Source organism: Perna viridis, chromosome 4 (assembly GCF_037379345.1).
Source record: "Perna viridis isolate PV_CMFRI_1.1 ecotype Kerala chromosome 4, ASM3737934v1, whole genome shotgun sequence".
Classification (NCBI taxonomy): Eukaryota; Metazoa; Mollusca; class Bivalvia; order Mytilida; family Mytilidae; genus Perna; species Perna viridis.
Window position 1 is genome coordinate 1,005,122 of NC_142448.1, and position 12,655 is coordinate 1,017,776.

Below are 12,655 nucleotides of genomic sequence, written 5' to 3' on the forward strand. Positions count from 1 at the left end.
TATGAAGCCTTTGATACAGGAAACTAAGGTTTAATCTTCAAGCTCAAATATTCGAGTAAACGTTATATAAGACTTAAAGACTAATGGAGTTCTTTAAAGTCTAAATGAACTTATCAAGGCTATATTTTCCAAATAAAGTTGATTTTATCATTATGTTGATGGGTAAAAACAACTTAGATACAAATGACAACATTTCTTTGCACAAACACATCACTAATAAATGGTTATGGCATGAATATATGACACAAATACAATTAACATATGATAAAGCCTTTCTAATGATTTATAACTCTCTATACTTTCTATATTTACATTAATTCTAAGATTTCCTGGTAATTGGTAGCAGTGAGCTAGTCTCACGTGGATCCTGGTAATTACTAGCCGTGAGTCCCACATGGATTCTGGTAATTACTAGCAGTGAGCTAGTCCCATGTGGATCCTGGTAATTACTAGCAGTGAGTCCCACATGGATTCTGGTAATTACTAGCAGTGAGCTAGTCCCATGTGGATCCTGGTAATTACTAGCAGTGAGTCCCACATGGATCCTGGTAATTACTAGCAGTGAGTCCCACATTGATTCTGGTAATTACTAGCAGTGAGTCCCATGTGGATCATATAAATGAACTATAGTGATAGTTAGGTTAAATGTTGATTTATAGTGTCCTTAAAATTGTATGAACGGTTTAATTTTAACTGACCTATATATCATCACTTTTTGTAGGTAGTCCGTCAACTTTTCACATTGTGCTCAACTAAATGAAAATCCCTTGACCAGTTTTAAGCAAACTTGGTAGAAATAAAGTATGCTAGAGCATTTGCATAAGAATCACTTTTAGTTCTATTTGATCAAATAAGATTTAAAGCTTCTGATTAGCCAATTGTCTAAGATCAACTGTTCTGAAATCACCAATGTCAATGTTTTGAGACAAGCTTAATGGCATTAATGCTGTCTACAAATGATTTATTATTGTGTGGGCTCAGGATGTTCAGTGGGTGGCTACAGCCACTTAAAGTTGTTGTTTAAACCCAAAAGGAAACACATTTTGGCCAACTTAGCAGAAATAATGAAAGGTACAACTTCCAACATGTGATGAAATTTCCAATTGATAGAATAAGTTAGCTGCCAGCAACTTGATAGGTTTAAAAATAGTCTTTCAAAAACTGATGTTTTTGGCCCCATTAATCCCTTTTTACTTAAAAACGGAGAAAAATATTTCATTCAATATAGAATATATTAGGTTTCAAATAGTCTTTCAAAAACTGTTGTTTTTGGCCCCTTTGATGCCTTGTTACTTAAAAACGGTGAAAAATATTCCTTTCAATATACTGATTGAAAAATTCATGGCATGGCCCTACTGAGGCCCCCTATGGACTGAAAATGCTAAATGCTATTTTAAATCTGTTAAACATTCTTAAAACAGAATTACATAAAAAATAAAAATTAATTGTCAAAATTGAATGAGAAACAAGCATTCTGACAGTATTGCTGATGCAATACAGTGTCCCCTTTCAGCCTTTGAACTCATTGCCTTTATGAGATTTTTTTATATATGTGAACTAACAATGGATGGTGTTATTTTTTAACAATCAAGAGAAAATAACTCTTGAACAGCAAAAGCAAATTCCATCAAAATCAAACCTGAGCTTCATTTTAGAGTAGATAATAACATTTTTGCATTACAGAAAGCATAAAGACATTCTCTTTCTATCACCTGGAAAGTTGAAAAAAACTTAGTTATTATGAATTAAAGGGCAAATAACTCTAGAATGACAGCAGCAATTTGCATCAAAATGATGAAACATAAAATTTTATGTAATTTTCTATGCCACAATAACATTTAAATTTAATTTGTCACTTGTCATGATAAGACTAGCTAACAAATATGAAATCAATTGGATGAGGCATTACAAAGAAAAGTTGGGAAAACATAAAATTTTATGAAATTTTTTATGTCCAAGGGACACAACTTCTGTAAAAATCATTCAATCCTAACATCATTCGAACTTAACTTGTAACTTGTCATGATAAGACTATATACCAAATATGAAATCAATTGGATGAGGCATTACAAAAAAAAGTCCGGAAAACCAAGTGTAACTGATGGACCGACAGACTGACAGACAGACGGACGGACAGAGTGCAAACCTAAGTCCCCTTCGGCATTTGCCGAAGGGGACAATAAACATTCTATATCAATTTTAAACTAAACATTGGGTCTAATGGGACTTGTACCCCACCCAGCCTGTTGAACACTGTACAATTGGGGACCAATGTGGACATACGATTCATATTGGACACAAATTTTATAGTGGATAGACTACACACTTTTGACTTTCTCCAGCAATCAGTACTATTTTTTGTTGACAACACAATAAAAGAATATGACACATCTCCATAAAGTAATCTTACAATCCATTCAGTTTCATAACAATCCTGCAAGACATTAAGGAGTCAGACCAAGTTTTAATGAAAAAGTCCAAAAGCCATCATTTATATAAACATTTTTTGTTAAAACATAAATTCCTGGCAATATACACATTTCCATATAGTAATCTAACACTCCATTGAGTTTCATTACAATCCTGCAAGTCTTTAAGGAGGATATGTAGAAAACACACCAGACAAATTTTTGTTGAAAAATGCCTAAGTTCCAACAGCTGTCATTTCTACAATTTGTATCCGAACATAAATTCCTGACAATATGCACATTTATATGGTAATCTTACACCCAATTAAGTTTCATAAAAATCCTGCAAGTCGTTGAGATGGAGTTGCTGACAATATGTTAAACCAAGTTTTGCTGAAAAAGGTAAGTCCAACAGCCATTATTTCTACAATTTTTGTCCAAACATAAATTCCTGTCAATATTGCACAGTTCCATATGATAATCTACCACTCCATTAAGTTTTATTACAATCCTGCAAATTGCTAAGGAGTAGTGGACAATGCACAATGCATCAGACCAAGTTTTGCTGAAAAATGCATAAGTTTCAACAGCTGCCATTTCTACAGTTTTTGTCAAAACAAATTCCTGACAATATGCACATCTCCATATGGTAATCTAACAGCCCTTAAAGTTTCGTGACAATCCTGCCAGTTGTTGAGAAGGAGTTGCAGACAATGCATTGGACCATGTTTTGTTGAAAAACACCAAAGTTCAAAAACCATCATTTCTACAATTTTTGTTCAAACATAATTTCCAGACAGTATGCACATCTCCATGTGGTTGTATTACAACACACAAAATTTCATTACAATACTGCTTACAAAATACTTTGGACAGACTGAAACCTATATAACCCCCAAACTTTGTGGGGGTATAATATACACCTATTTTGCTCCTTTTGCCCCCCTTTTTGCAAAACAGTAGGGGCCAGTTATCCCATTTTAAATAGCATGAATAATCCTTAGGATTCTGCTATATCCTTTTTTATGCTAGTGACAGTTCTTTTAATGTTACTCATTTCTTACAAAGGCTTGCACTAAAATACACATGAAACTTATATGGTTGGTTGGTCTTTATTTACATAAAAATTACAAAATATATTTTGATCTGTTTGCATAAATACATTTGTGTATGTTTAAATTTGGGTGTAAACAAATTAGCACCTTCAAGCTCACAATACAAAATAAATACTAGTAGTTTAATAGAAAATCATTTGAGAAATACAGCTGCATAGAAGCTAACCATACAATTATTCCCTAAATGTCTCTATTATGATGGCATTTAGAGTCCAAATTGTCTGATAAAAAATAAACAACAAAGAAGTCAATTACATAATGGTAACTAGAAAAAGTGATGCCCCTGCATGCCATACTACTGTTTAACCAAAATACTCTAAGAAAGACTATCCTAGAAACACAAATGATGCCTTAACACATGAAAAATGGAGTCAATACAATAAGAAACTTTTCACTGAGCTGCTTAGTACAAATATATACATGAGCAAGAAAGAAACCAAGATGGTGCAAGCATTTTTTAGTTCTCAAAAAATCGAGAGCACTCCATTTTAAGAATAAATTTTAACTCTTTAGAATTTTTCAAAAAATGAAAGGGAGCTTATCTATATGGATATACACAATTTGCCAAAGTTCAATTGGTATCTTTGAGTAATAGTGCAAAAATAAATTTCCACAACTGAAAATGACCAGAGAGCCTGGATTGCTCACCTAAGCCTTCTTAATTGTACTCTTGACCCTACAGTACTATTGTCATAAAAAAAATTTAGTCAGTGAAAGTACAGATCACTTAAATGCAAACAGAATTTAGCTAAACCCATTGGTTTTCAATTTATTTTTCAAAAAATCTTCTTTTTTTACCCCTATAGTCTATTTTAAGGACCAGTGGCCATGTTTTTTACAGATAAAAAATTCCAACACACAGATTGCCAAGGACATCCTAAGGATTATTCATGCCAAGTTTGGTTACAACTCATTGAGGAGTTTCAAAGGAGAAGACTTACAGGGTTGCAAATATAAAATTTGAAGGAAAAAAAATTGATTTCAGTACCCTTAACTCAAACATCCACCAATGGAACATTATGAAAATTTCCACAAAAAGTCCATCTAATCATGCTGAACAACTTCACTAAAAAATCCCCACATACAGAATGTTAAAAATACCATAAGGAAGATTCAAGCAAAGCTTAGTTACAATCTGTCCAATAGTTTCAAAGGAGAAATTATTTGAAAAAGTTAACAGAGGATGACAACAGACGATGGATGCATAGTGATGGCAATAGCTCACATGGCCCTTTTTTAAAAAAGAAGTTAAAGGGAGTTTGCCACTATATCTTATGGAATTGCCAAAAGTTTTAATTTATTTGGTAAAAAAGTTTTTTTCAGTCATCATGAAAAAACCTATGAAAGGGATGGAGAGATGGACAAGGGTAATACAATATGTCTCATCCTTTAAAAATCTTTCTAAGATTTATGCAATTACAGTTTGTTTAAAATATCCTTTTTTTAGTGGTTTAAGTCCAATTAATCTGAAATATTATTTGAAAAAAAAACCAGAAGGTGCTTCTTCAGTGTTGTATGATTTGTACTAAAATGCTGACAGCAGTATACCATAATACATATACCTGTACAAAATTGACTATAAAAATACATACTAAAAACTTCCCCATTTTACTGACACAAATGAGATTTGATCAATAGAACTTTTGCATTATATAAACATTCGATATCATAAGTTTTGACTGAAGTTCTCACACACAAAGTACCAGTGGACATTTGATTAAGTAAATCAATGAAGGTATACCTTTCAGAGGCAATTTTCATTAAAGTAATGACATTTTTGGGGTCTATGAAGAAATAACCTAAATCATGTGGTGCACAATAAATAATCTGCACAGCAGGTTATTTTCAAGTGAACACCATAGGTATTGAGGTAATTTCAAATATCATAGTCATTCCTTATAATTCAATTTTAGTATCAAAATTCAATGATTAAATCATTAAAGAAGGCTGATGATGTAATTGTCACATTACAAAATTTGGTCTATGAGATGATGGAGAAAATGTTTTATCCAATCAGAAAACATGTTACATTTGATATCAAATTATTACTAGTGGAAAAGAAATTATACTCCTCAGTAAAGCCATGTACTGGGTACTTCCCATTAAAATACAATTCTACTGGCTCACAAGGGTGGCTGAGGAGTACTAAAGTGCCATGAATATAGATAATGGTACTAGACAATGGTACTGCTAGAATCACTGATGCCAGATCAGAATTTATTGTCAGACCTTCAGAATAAAATATTGCTTGTCACACTGTGTACATGTTATCTATGCAGAAAAGAATAACATGAAAAAAATCAATAACAAATATTATAAGCCAACCTGGTAACCCCTGAAGTAATCTTACAATCTTTAAGCTGCTAAAGTATACTACAAGTACCAGTATATGTATTATAATTGACCTAAATTCATACCCTCCCACAAAGTCAATGAAAAAAAATAACACATACAAATGTTATATTTGTGGGTTTTTTTGGGGTTAAAATGACTTTATTTCTGTGAAAATACTGAATAGTAACATACAAAATTTCCTTTTCCATAAAAATCTCCCACATGAGACAGTGTCATTGGGGAGATTGACCTACATGGACTGCTTCAAAAGTGAACAGGTATGATTAATACTAGGTACCTTATCTTTGAACTTCCTTAAATACAATTCCAATAGTATGTTTCAGTGATCAGTACATTGTTTCCTTTCACAGGTGTGCAGACAACAGTAAAAAATTTAAAATGTGAATTCGTCCCTAATAATCATGAATATATTAAATACATGTGTAATTTCCTGGTTTATATCTTGCAGTTGATCAATTGAAATGTCTTGATCAAAAATCAAAGCAAGGGTTCAAATATAAAGTGGAGGTATGTATCGGAACCAAGTATTATGCTGACTTTTAGAGATTATCAAGTATTTATATTACAAACATTAAAAAAAAACCTTTTATCAACACATTATGATTAATTTCCATAAACATATCTGTATTTATCATTAACCAATAGAAAACTGTCATTTAGGTCACATGACTATGATGTACCTTTACCATCCCTGCTAAACAATGAAAATGATCATACATGATCAGCATGTTGACATGAATAGTTACCTCAATAACTTTACCTGTATTTTCCATGATAGTTACAGCTGTATTATTATATTACAGCATAGTGTTCCATACAAAAAATATTGTCTAAATACTATAAAATTTGGTGTTTATACAAAATTTGATTGACAGATAAATGATTAGTACAAAGATACACTATCATTCTGTACTCTGAAAGGAAACAAGTGATATTCCAACCCTCCAGCACTGAAGGATTTTTTAAAATGACAAATAGTGCCTTAATAACATATACCCCAGTATATTATATAAGTTAATATTTACTGTAGTTACACATTTGTCAACATAGAACATATATGAGATTATTAAGAGCTTAATATCAGTTTCTATGAGTATACATGTACTGAACGTCAACAAATGATGAACTATGGGTTACAAGAATAATAATTAAGTAACAAGAAGAACTCTGAGGTCTTGCTTCCATGAGTGCTACCAAAAGATGATAACTGTACATAATTATTAACATCTTTCTTCCTCTTGCAGAAAAAAAAATATTACCAGTAAATTCAACATCTGTAGACAAAAAAAGGAGAGAAATCCATCAGTAGATATAAGACACAATAGAAACATTCCAAAGGCTTCATACCTTGGATCAATTGATCAAAGTAAATTAACTAAGTCTAATGACTTTCAATTTTTACACCATGCAGGAAAATGTTTTGTTTTTTTATGACTTTAAAAATAAAATGAACCCACAGGGGCAGTAAACATGTAAATCCAGACTAGGTCAGTATTCCATGTAGATACTAGGAGAGCTACATGTATGTCTTTGACTGAAAAGATATCACTTAAGTTATGCTTCATGTATAAAAACTTATTTCACTTTGAAAACCTCCTTTGAAATCTTTCCACAAAATGTTACATAAAAAAATACAAAACAAAAGCTACAGTACCGGTATTTCAAAGTACTTTGTAAATTGATTACATGCTACTCTTCACTAACAATAAAAATATCAACAAAATAAATATGTATATATACTGCAGTGTACAATGTGTTAATTTACAAGTATGAACCATGTGACTATCATGTGACTATCATAAGACTGTCATGTGATATTCTTGAGATGGAATAAATCACTGTGGAATGGCGGTTTAATGTTTAATGGTTATCTTTCAGCCTTCTTTCATGTTGTATGGTTCAGCATTCTAAGAACTGAAATGAAACCAATATTGTGATGTTACAATAAAAAAAATTATCCTCTTTTCTGTATTTTATACTTTTTGTATTATTTAAGTTACTTTATGTTCTTTGTTGTGTATGTCTGTTTTCCACGTCTGGTCTGTCTCTGGATTACATTCTTTTGATTACCGCTAGAACCTTGGTTCCCTTGATTACTCTTCCTATGCCATAGAGCTTACTTCTAACTATGGCAGTTGAAACCAGGAAGTAATTCAACCTTTAAGGATATTATAATGTAATGAAGGTGTAGGAGGTGAATGTGAAATGAAATGTAGACTTCGGGAGGTAAATGAGAATGGAATGTAGAGTTTAAAGATGTGAATGTGAAATGAATTAGAGGCTTTAGATGTGAATATGAAATAGAATGTGGGCTTCAGATGTGAATGTGAAATGGAATGTAGGTTTAAGATACGACTGTGAATTAGCATGCAGACTAGAGGAATGGAGTAAGGTGAATAATAAATGGAAAGTATGCTTATGAAATGAATGTAAAATGGAATGTGAACTTTAGAAGAAATGTGGAGTAGTAATTTATAAACATCTCAACAGTGAACTATTATGTATTGTTCTTATGAGATAACACTTTTGATATAATAATAGACAGGTCCCAGAGTTGGTGATTCATATATTTACACCCAAAAAAAATTCAAAATGGGGGTATAAATAACATCCATAACAATGCTAATCTTTATTACTAAACTAAAAATAAAACAGATCACTTGTACCTGTAACACAAATGATTTAACATCTGTCTTTCACTTGTTAATTCAATGTTTTCCATGGCATTAAATACTTATATACCATCAAATTAAAATCCCTATACATTTTTGACAATATTAGTATGAAGACTACATGAATTAATGAAGTACAAAATTGATTCAAAGGAAAACAGTTCTAACTCAGTGTGACTGGTATAGCTATAGTCAATCCTATTAGTGATACATTCAATGTCCTCATGCACATACATTAACAGGTTAAATGAAGCAGCAATTGTTACTGAGAAAAAGCTTCTGAATCAATTCAACAAGTAGATATTAAAGAAACCAAAGCTCAATTTTTATTTGAACTACAAACTGTGAATCATCTCAGCGAGTGATATTTCAAGCTTGCAAAAGTAAACATGTAAAATCCTTACATAGAATCATCTCCATTTGACAGCAATCAACAATAATTACCTTGTTTCATGTACAGATAAATATGATGTCCACCCATCATACAAAGTTCCATGTAAATCCATTGAATACATTAGGGTGAGTTATGAAAGGATGATGGAGGACAGACATACACGGTAAATCATATAAACCAACCCCAACTTAAGGTTTCAGGGGTTCGACAGTGGTATGCAGGATGTGGGAGAAGTGAGGTCAAATTTGGTGGTTTTTTGGACCATCACATTACAAGTACACTTTATTTGACAGGACTCAGGAAATGCACACGTTATCTACAGAACTGAAATAATTGCTTAATATTTTTTTATAAATATAAAAGTGTCTAAAACCTATCATGACTAATACTATCACTTGTGCTAAAGAATGCTGTAAAATTCTGCTAACTCATTAAATTAAGGCTAAAAACCACCAATTCCACTTCCCATAAGCTTTTATGCTAATTTCACAATATTCAATGGCTTCTCTAGACTTTACCTTAACTTTAACCTGCAGAGGACTATATATCAGCATGATTCTACATATGCCAGCTCACAATCCTCAGAATGGCATGTGGGGTTAGCAGACTTGCAGTGCAGTACTGGTCACCGGAAGTGAAGTGTCTATAAATAGCATGGGAAATCCCAGTGTTTTCACAAGATAGGGGTATATTTAGAAATCATTATGGAGATTAGGCTTCACATCACAAGAAGCAAAATGCACCTATAAAATGTACAGAAATGTTTTTCCTTTCAGAAACTGTTTAAATTTTTTAAATGAGATGAGAACTTTTTTCACAGCACTATGAGAAACAGGGGTAATTTCTGTGTAGGACTATTTTTGCGTACGTTCCAAATGCTCATTGGTTTAATTGGTGGTCTGTAACCTAAATTGTTTACATGCAATGGTACAAACATTTTTTGACTATTCCAATAAATGTCATGTACATGTATTAAGATTCCTGCAAGAACCACAAAATGAACAGCCTAACTTAAACTCAGGGCATAGACTATCTTAAGCATGATTTTCTCCCATCATTCAACAATTACTAACATTTTCCACATCTTCATGTAATGTTATGTTAAATTTGATGTAAACTAGAAATGCTGTGAGCAAGCCCACAAAAAGAATACCCCCACATCAGTAAGTTCAATTATCTCTCTTTTGGAATACTATATTCCTTCAAGCACAGCTACATATGATGCCCAAACTTCCTATCAAATTTTATTATACAATGTATTCCCTTCTGTGGTTTAGAAGGAGTTGTGCTTATGAGATTTAAACAACCCCTATATTATAAAACTTTTTACTGCACTATCTTCATGCTACCAAGTCTTCACATGATCTTTGCCCTTGGAATTGATTTCTCTGTACACTGCAATTTTAAGATGCAATAAGCAAATTTATACTTTCAAATCTAGTAGCTATCAGACAGTCAGTCAGACAGGCTGTAAATTTATACATCCCCTTCTGTTAAGATTTACAAAATTCAACACAATTATGGATTCACTATGCTGATCCTGTGTCTTAATTCCTTAAAACAAAAAGAATCATCTTCAGTTTATTTTTATTATTTTCTCTTCCTTATTTTTATTTTTATACAGTAAAGCCTTGTGGTCATTTGGTCAGATAGACAAACAGGCTTCCTTCTAAACAAACATCTCCCCAGCCCCTGAACAACATATTCTTAACTGATTGTTCATCAACTTAAAACACCAATACCTCTTTATACAATACCTTAAATGCAATAACATTTATTTACTCATAAAAAACAATGAGTGCAAAAACCTACTCCTCCACCTCATGTAATACACACTTTTCATTCAATACCACTAACACAATAATATTTTGAAATCAAGAATTTTTACATCAAGCTTGAAAATAGGTGGAGAGCAGAGTGGTTTTCATTGATCATCATATCATGCCCAGCACTTAAGGGACCAAATGCCCTCAAAGTAGAACGTATGAAGTAATCCCTCAGATTAAACCAATGTTAGTGAAATTTCTCAGAGTACAATGTCCTTATTTATAGTGTCAAGCCCCAGTTAGTAATCATGCAGTAATTCTAGGAAGCAGGGACTATGTAACAGTAGAAATAGAAATATTCTAATGTAGAGTCAGACAATTAACAGCATTGTAAATTCATTTAACTTTAAATTAAACAAAACTTTTGTGCAACAAGCAACAAGAGCTTTGCTAAGCTGTAAAATGATAAAAGTTACATGGGGCAATGCATACTGCTATGTGTAATATAATTTAAATTTGTAACAAGGATTAATGCTCTCAATATTCTACTCATTATTTCCCTGTCAAAATGCTTGTAATGAAACCTAATACATTAAAACCCATTCCAATCCCCCCAATAGTTCCCCAAACTTGCTTACTGCCATTCAACTCCAAACAATGTAACAATGAAAGGCAAGCCTAGTGATAAGCTCCAGATCACTGCCTAAATATTGTTCATTTAAACGAAATTCTTATTTCTTTTACCAAAAACATAAAAATGTGAAAATCTGGTCTTTATTCTATAGTTCTGATGCAATTATCATTCTCAGATATACTGGTACATAATATACTCAGACAAGATATCTACTGATACTAAGACTTCAATAAGTACAAACAGAGAGAAATCCTTGTTACAATTCTCCATTGTAATAATACATGATATACCTATTTTCTCATGGCTAATGTTTGATCATACATCTTTTTCTCTGTAAGTAAGTAATCATCAATATTAACCCAAATATCAAAGACAATTAGGAATACAGATTGATGGAAACTTTAAGATGAACCTAAAAATTTTTTTTTAAAATGATATCGTGGAGATATATTAAAATATTTTAGAGATATGGATAAAGGGTATTGAATAACTGTTCTATTCCTACAATGTTTGAATCAGTATAATTTAGTTAGTTAGCCACAAACTTAAAGGATTCTAAGTGGGACCTACATATATACAGACAGGTATGGGTCATATGAATAATTTAAGACAGGACTCTGGACATAGGTATGGGTCAGCTTACATTGACTACACATAACAGGGTTCTAGTACTAAGTGGAAACAATGATGCTACAACATACAGGACAGATACAGCTGTTAAAAAATCAGGCACACATAATGGCTACCCTATACGTACGTCTTAAGTCCTGAGAGGTCGGGTCTGTACTCTGTATTTCCCTAAAGGCATTAATCCACTGGTCCATATCTTCCCTTGTGTCAGCACTAAGTATATAGTCCCTGCCAGGGGTATTTAATGTAAATACATATACCATACTAGACCTGACATCAGTACGGTCCCCAGAGCCCATGCTGACATTGTATCCACCATCCACATGACCTATATATACCTCACCTTTGGGAAATGGACTCTGTGATCAAACATAATAATTGAACAGTTTTAATGCTTATATTACATTCCTTTCTCCATTAAGTTGTTAAAATATATAAGGAATCGTTCTCTAAATTTAAAGATTATATATAACAATCTGGTTTGGGCCAGTTTATATATATATATATATATATAAAAGGAATTTTTCTCTCAATTTAAACACTATAAAAAATAACCTGGTTTGTGGCGGTATAACTAAACTACAAAGCAGTAAGTGTGAATAGATTTCATTGAACTTTTTCAAAAATAATTAGAAACTTTGCATCAAATTTAATTTCATTTGATTTCCAGTGGTTCAAATT

At 32.2% G+C, this 12,655-nt stretch overlaps 1 protein-coding gene across 3 annotated transcripts in view; it reads right to left on the reverse strand.

Moving 5' to 3' along the window:
* Positions 1-3,501: 3,501 nt before the first annotated feature.
* LOC148618370 (arf-GAP with dual PH domain-containing protein 1-like) overlaps positions 3,502-12,655 on the reverse strand; it is a 30,380-nt gene continuing 21,226 nt past the window's right edge. For 2 of the 3 annotated variants that reach the window (XM_088577219.1, XM_088577216.1), the window contains 3 exons: positions 12,102-12,333; positions 11,635-11,675; positions 3,502-7,792 (listed from right to left, as the gene is read on the reverse strand). In XM_088577219.1, the coding sequence (XP_088433345.1) occupies positions 11,635-11,675; positions 12,102-12,333 (273 nt within the window). In that variant the 3' untranslated portion in view covers positions 3,502-7,792. The remainder of the gene's footprint in view (positions 7,793-11,634; positions 11,676-12,101; positions 12,334-12,655) is intronic. The other variant, XM_088577218.1, reaches the window with a different exon arrangement.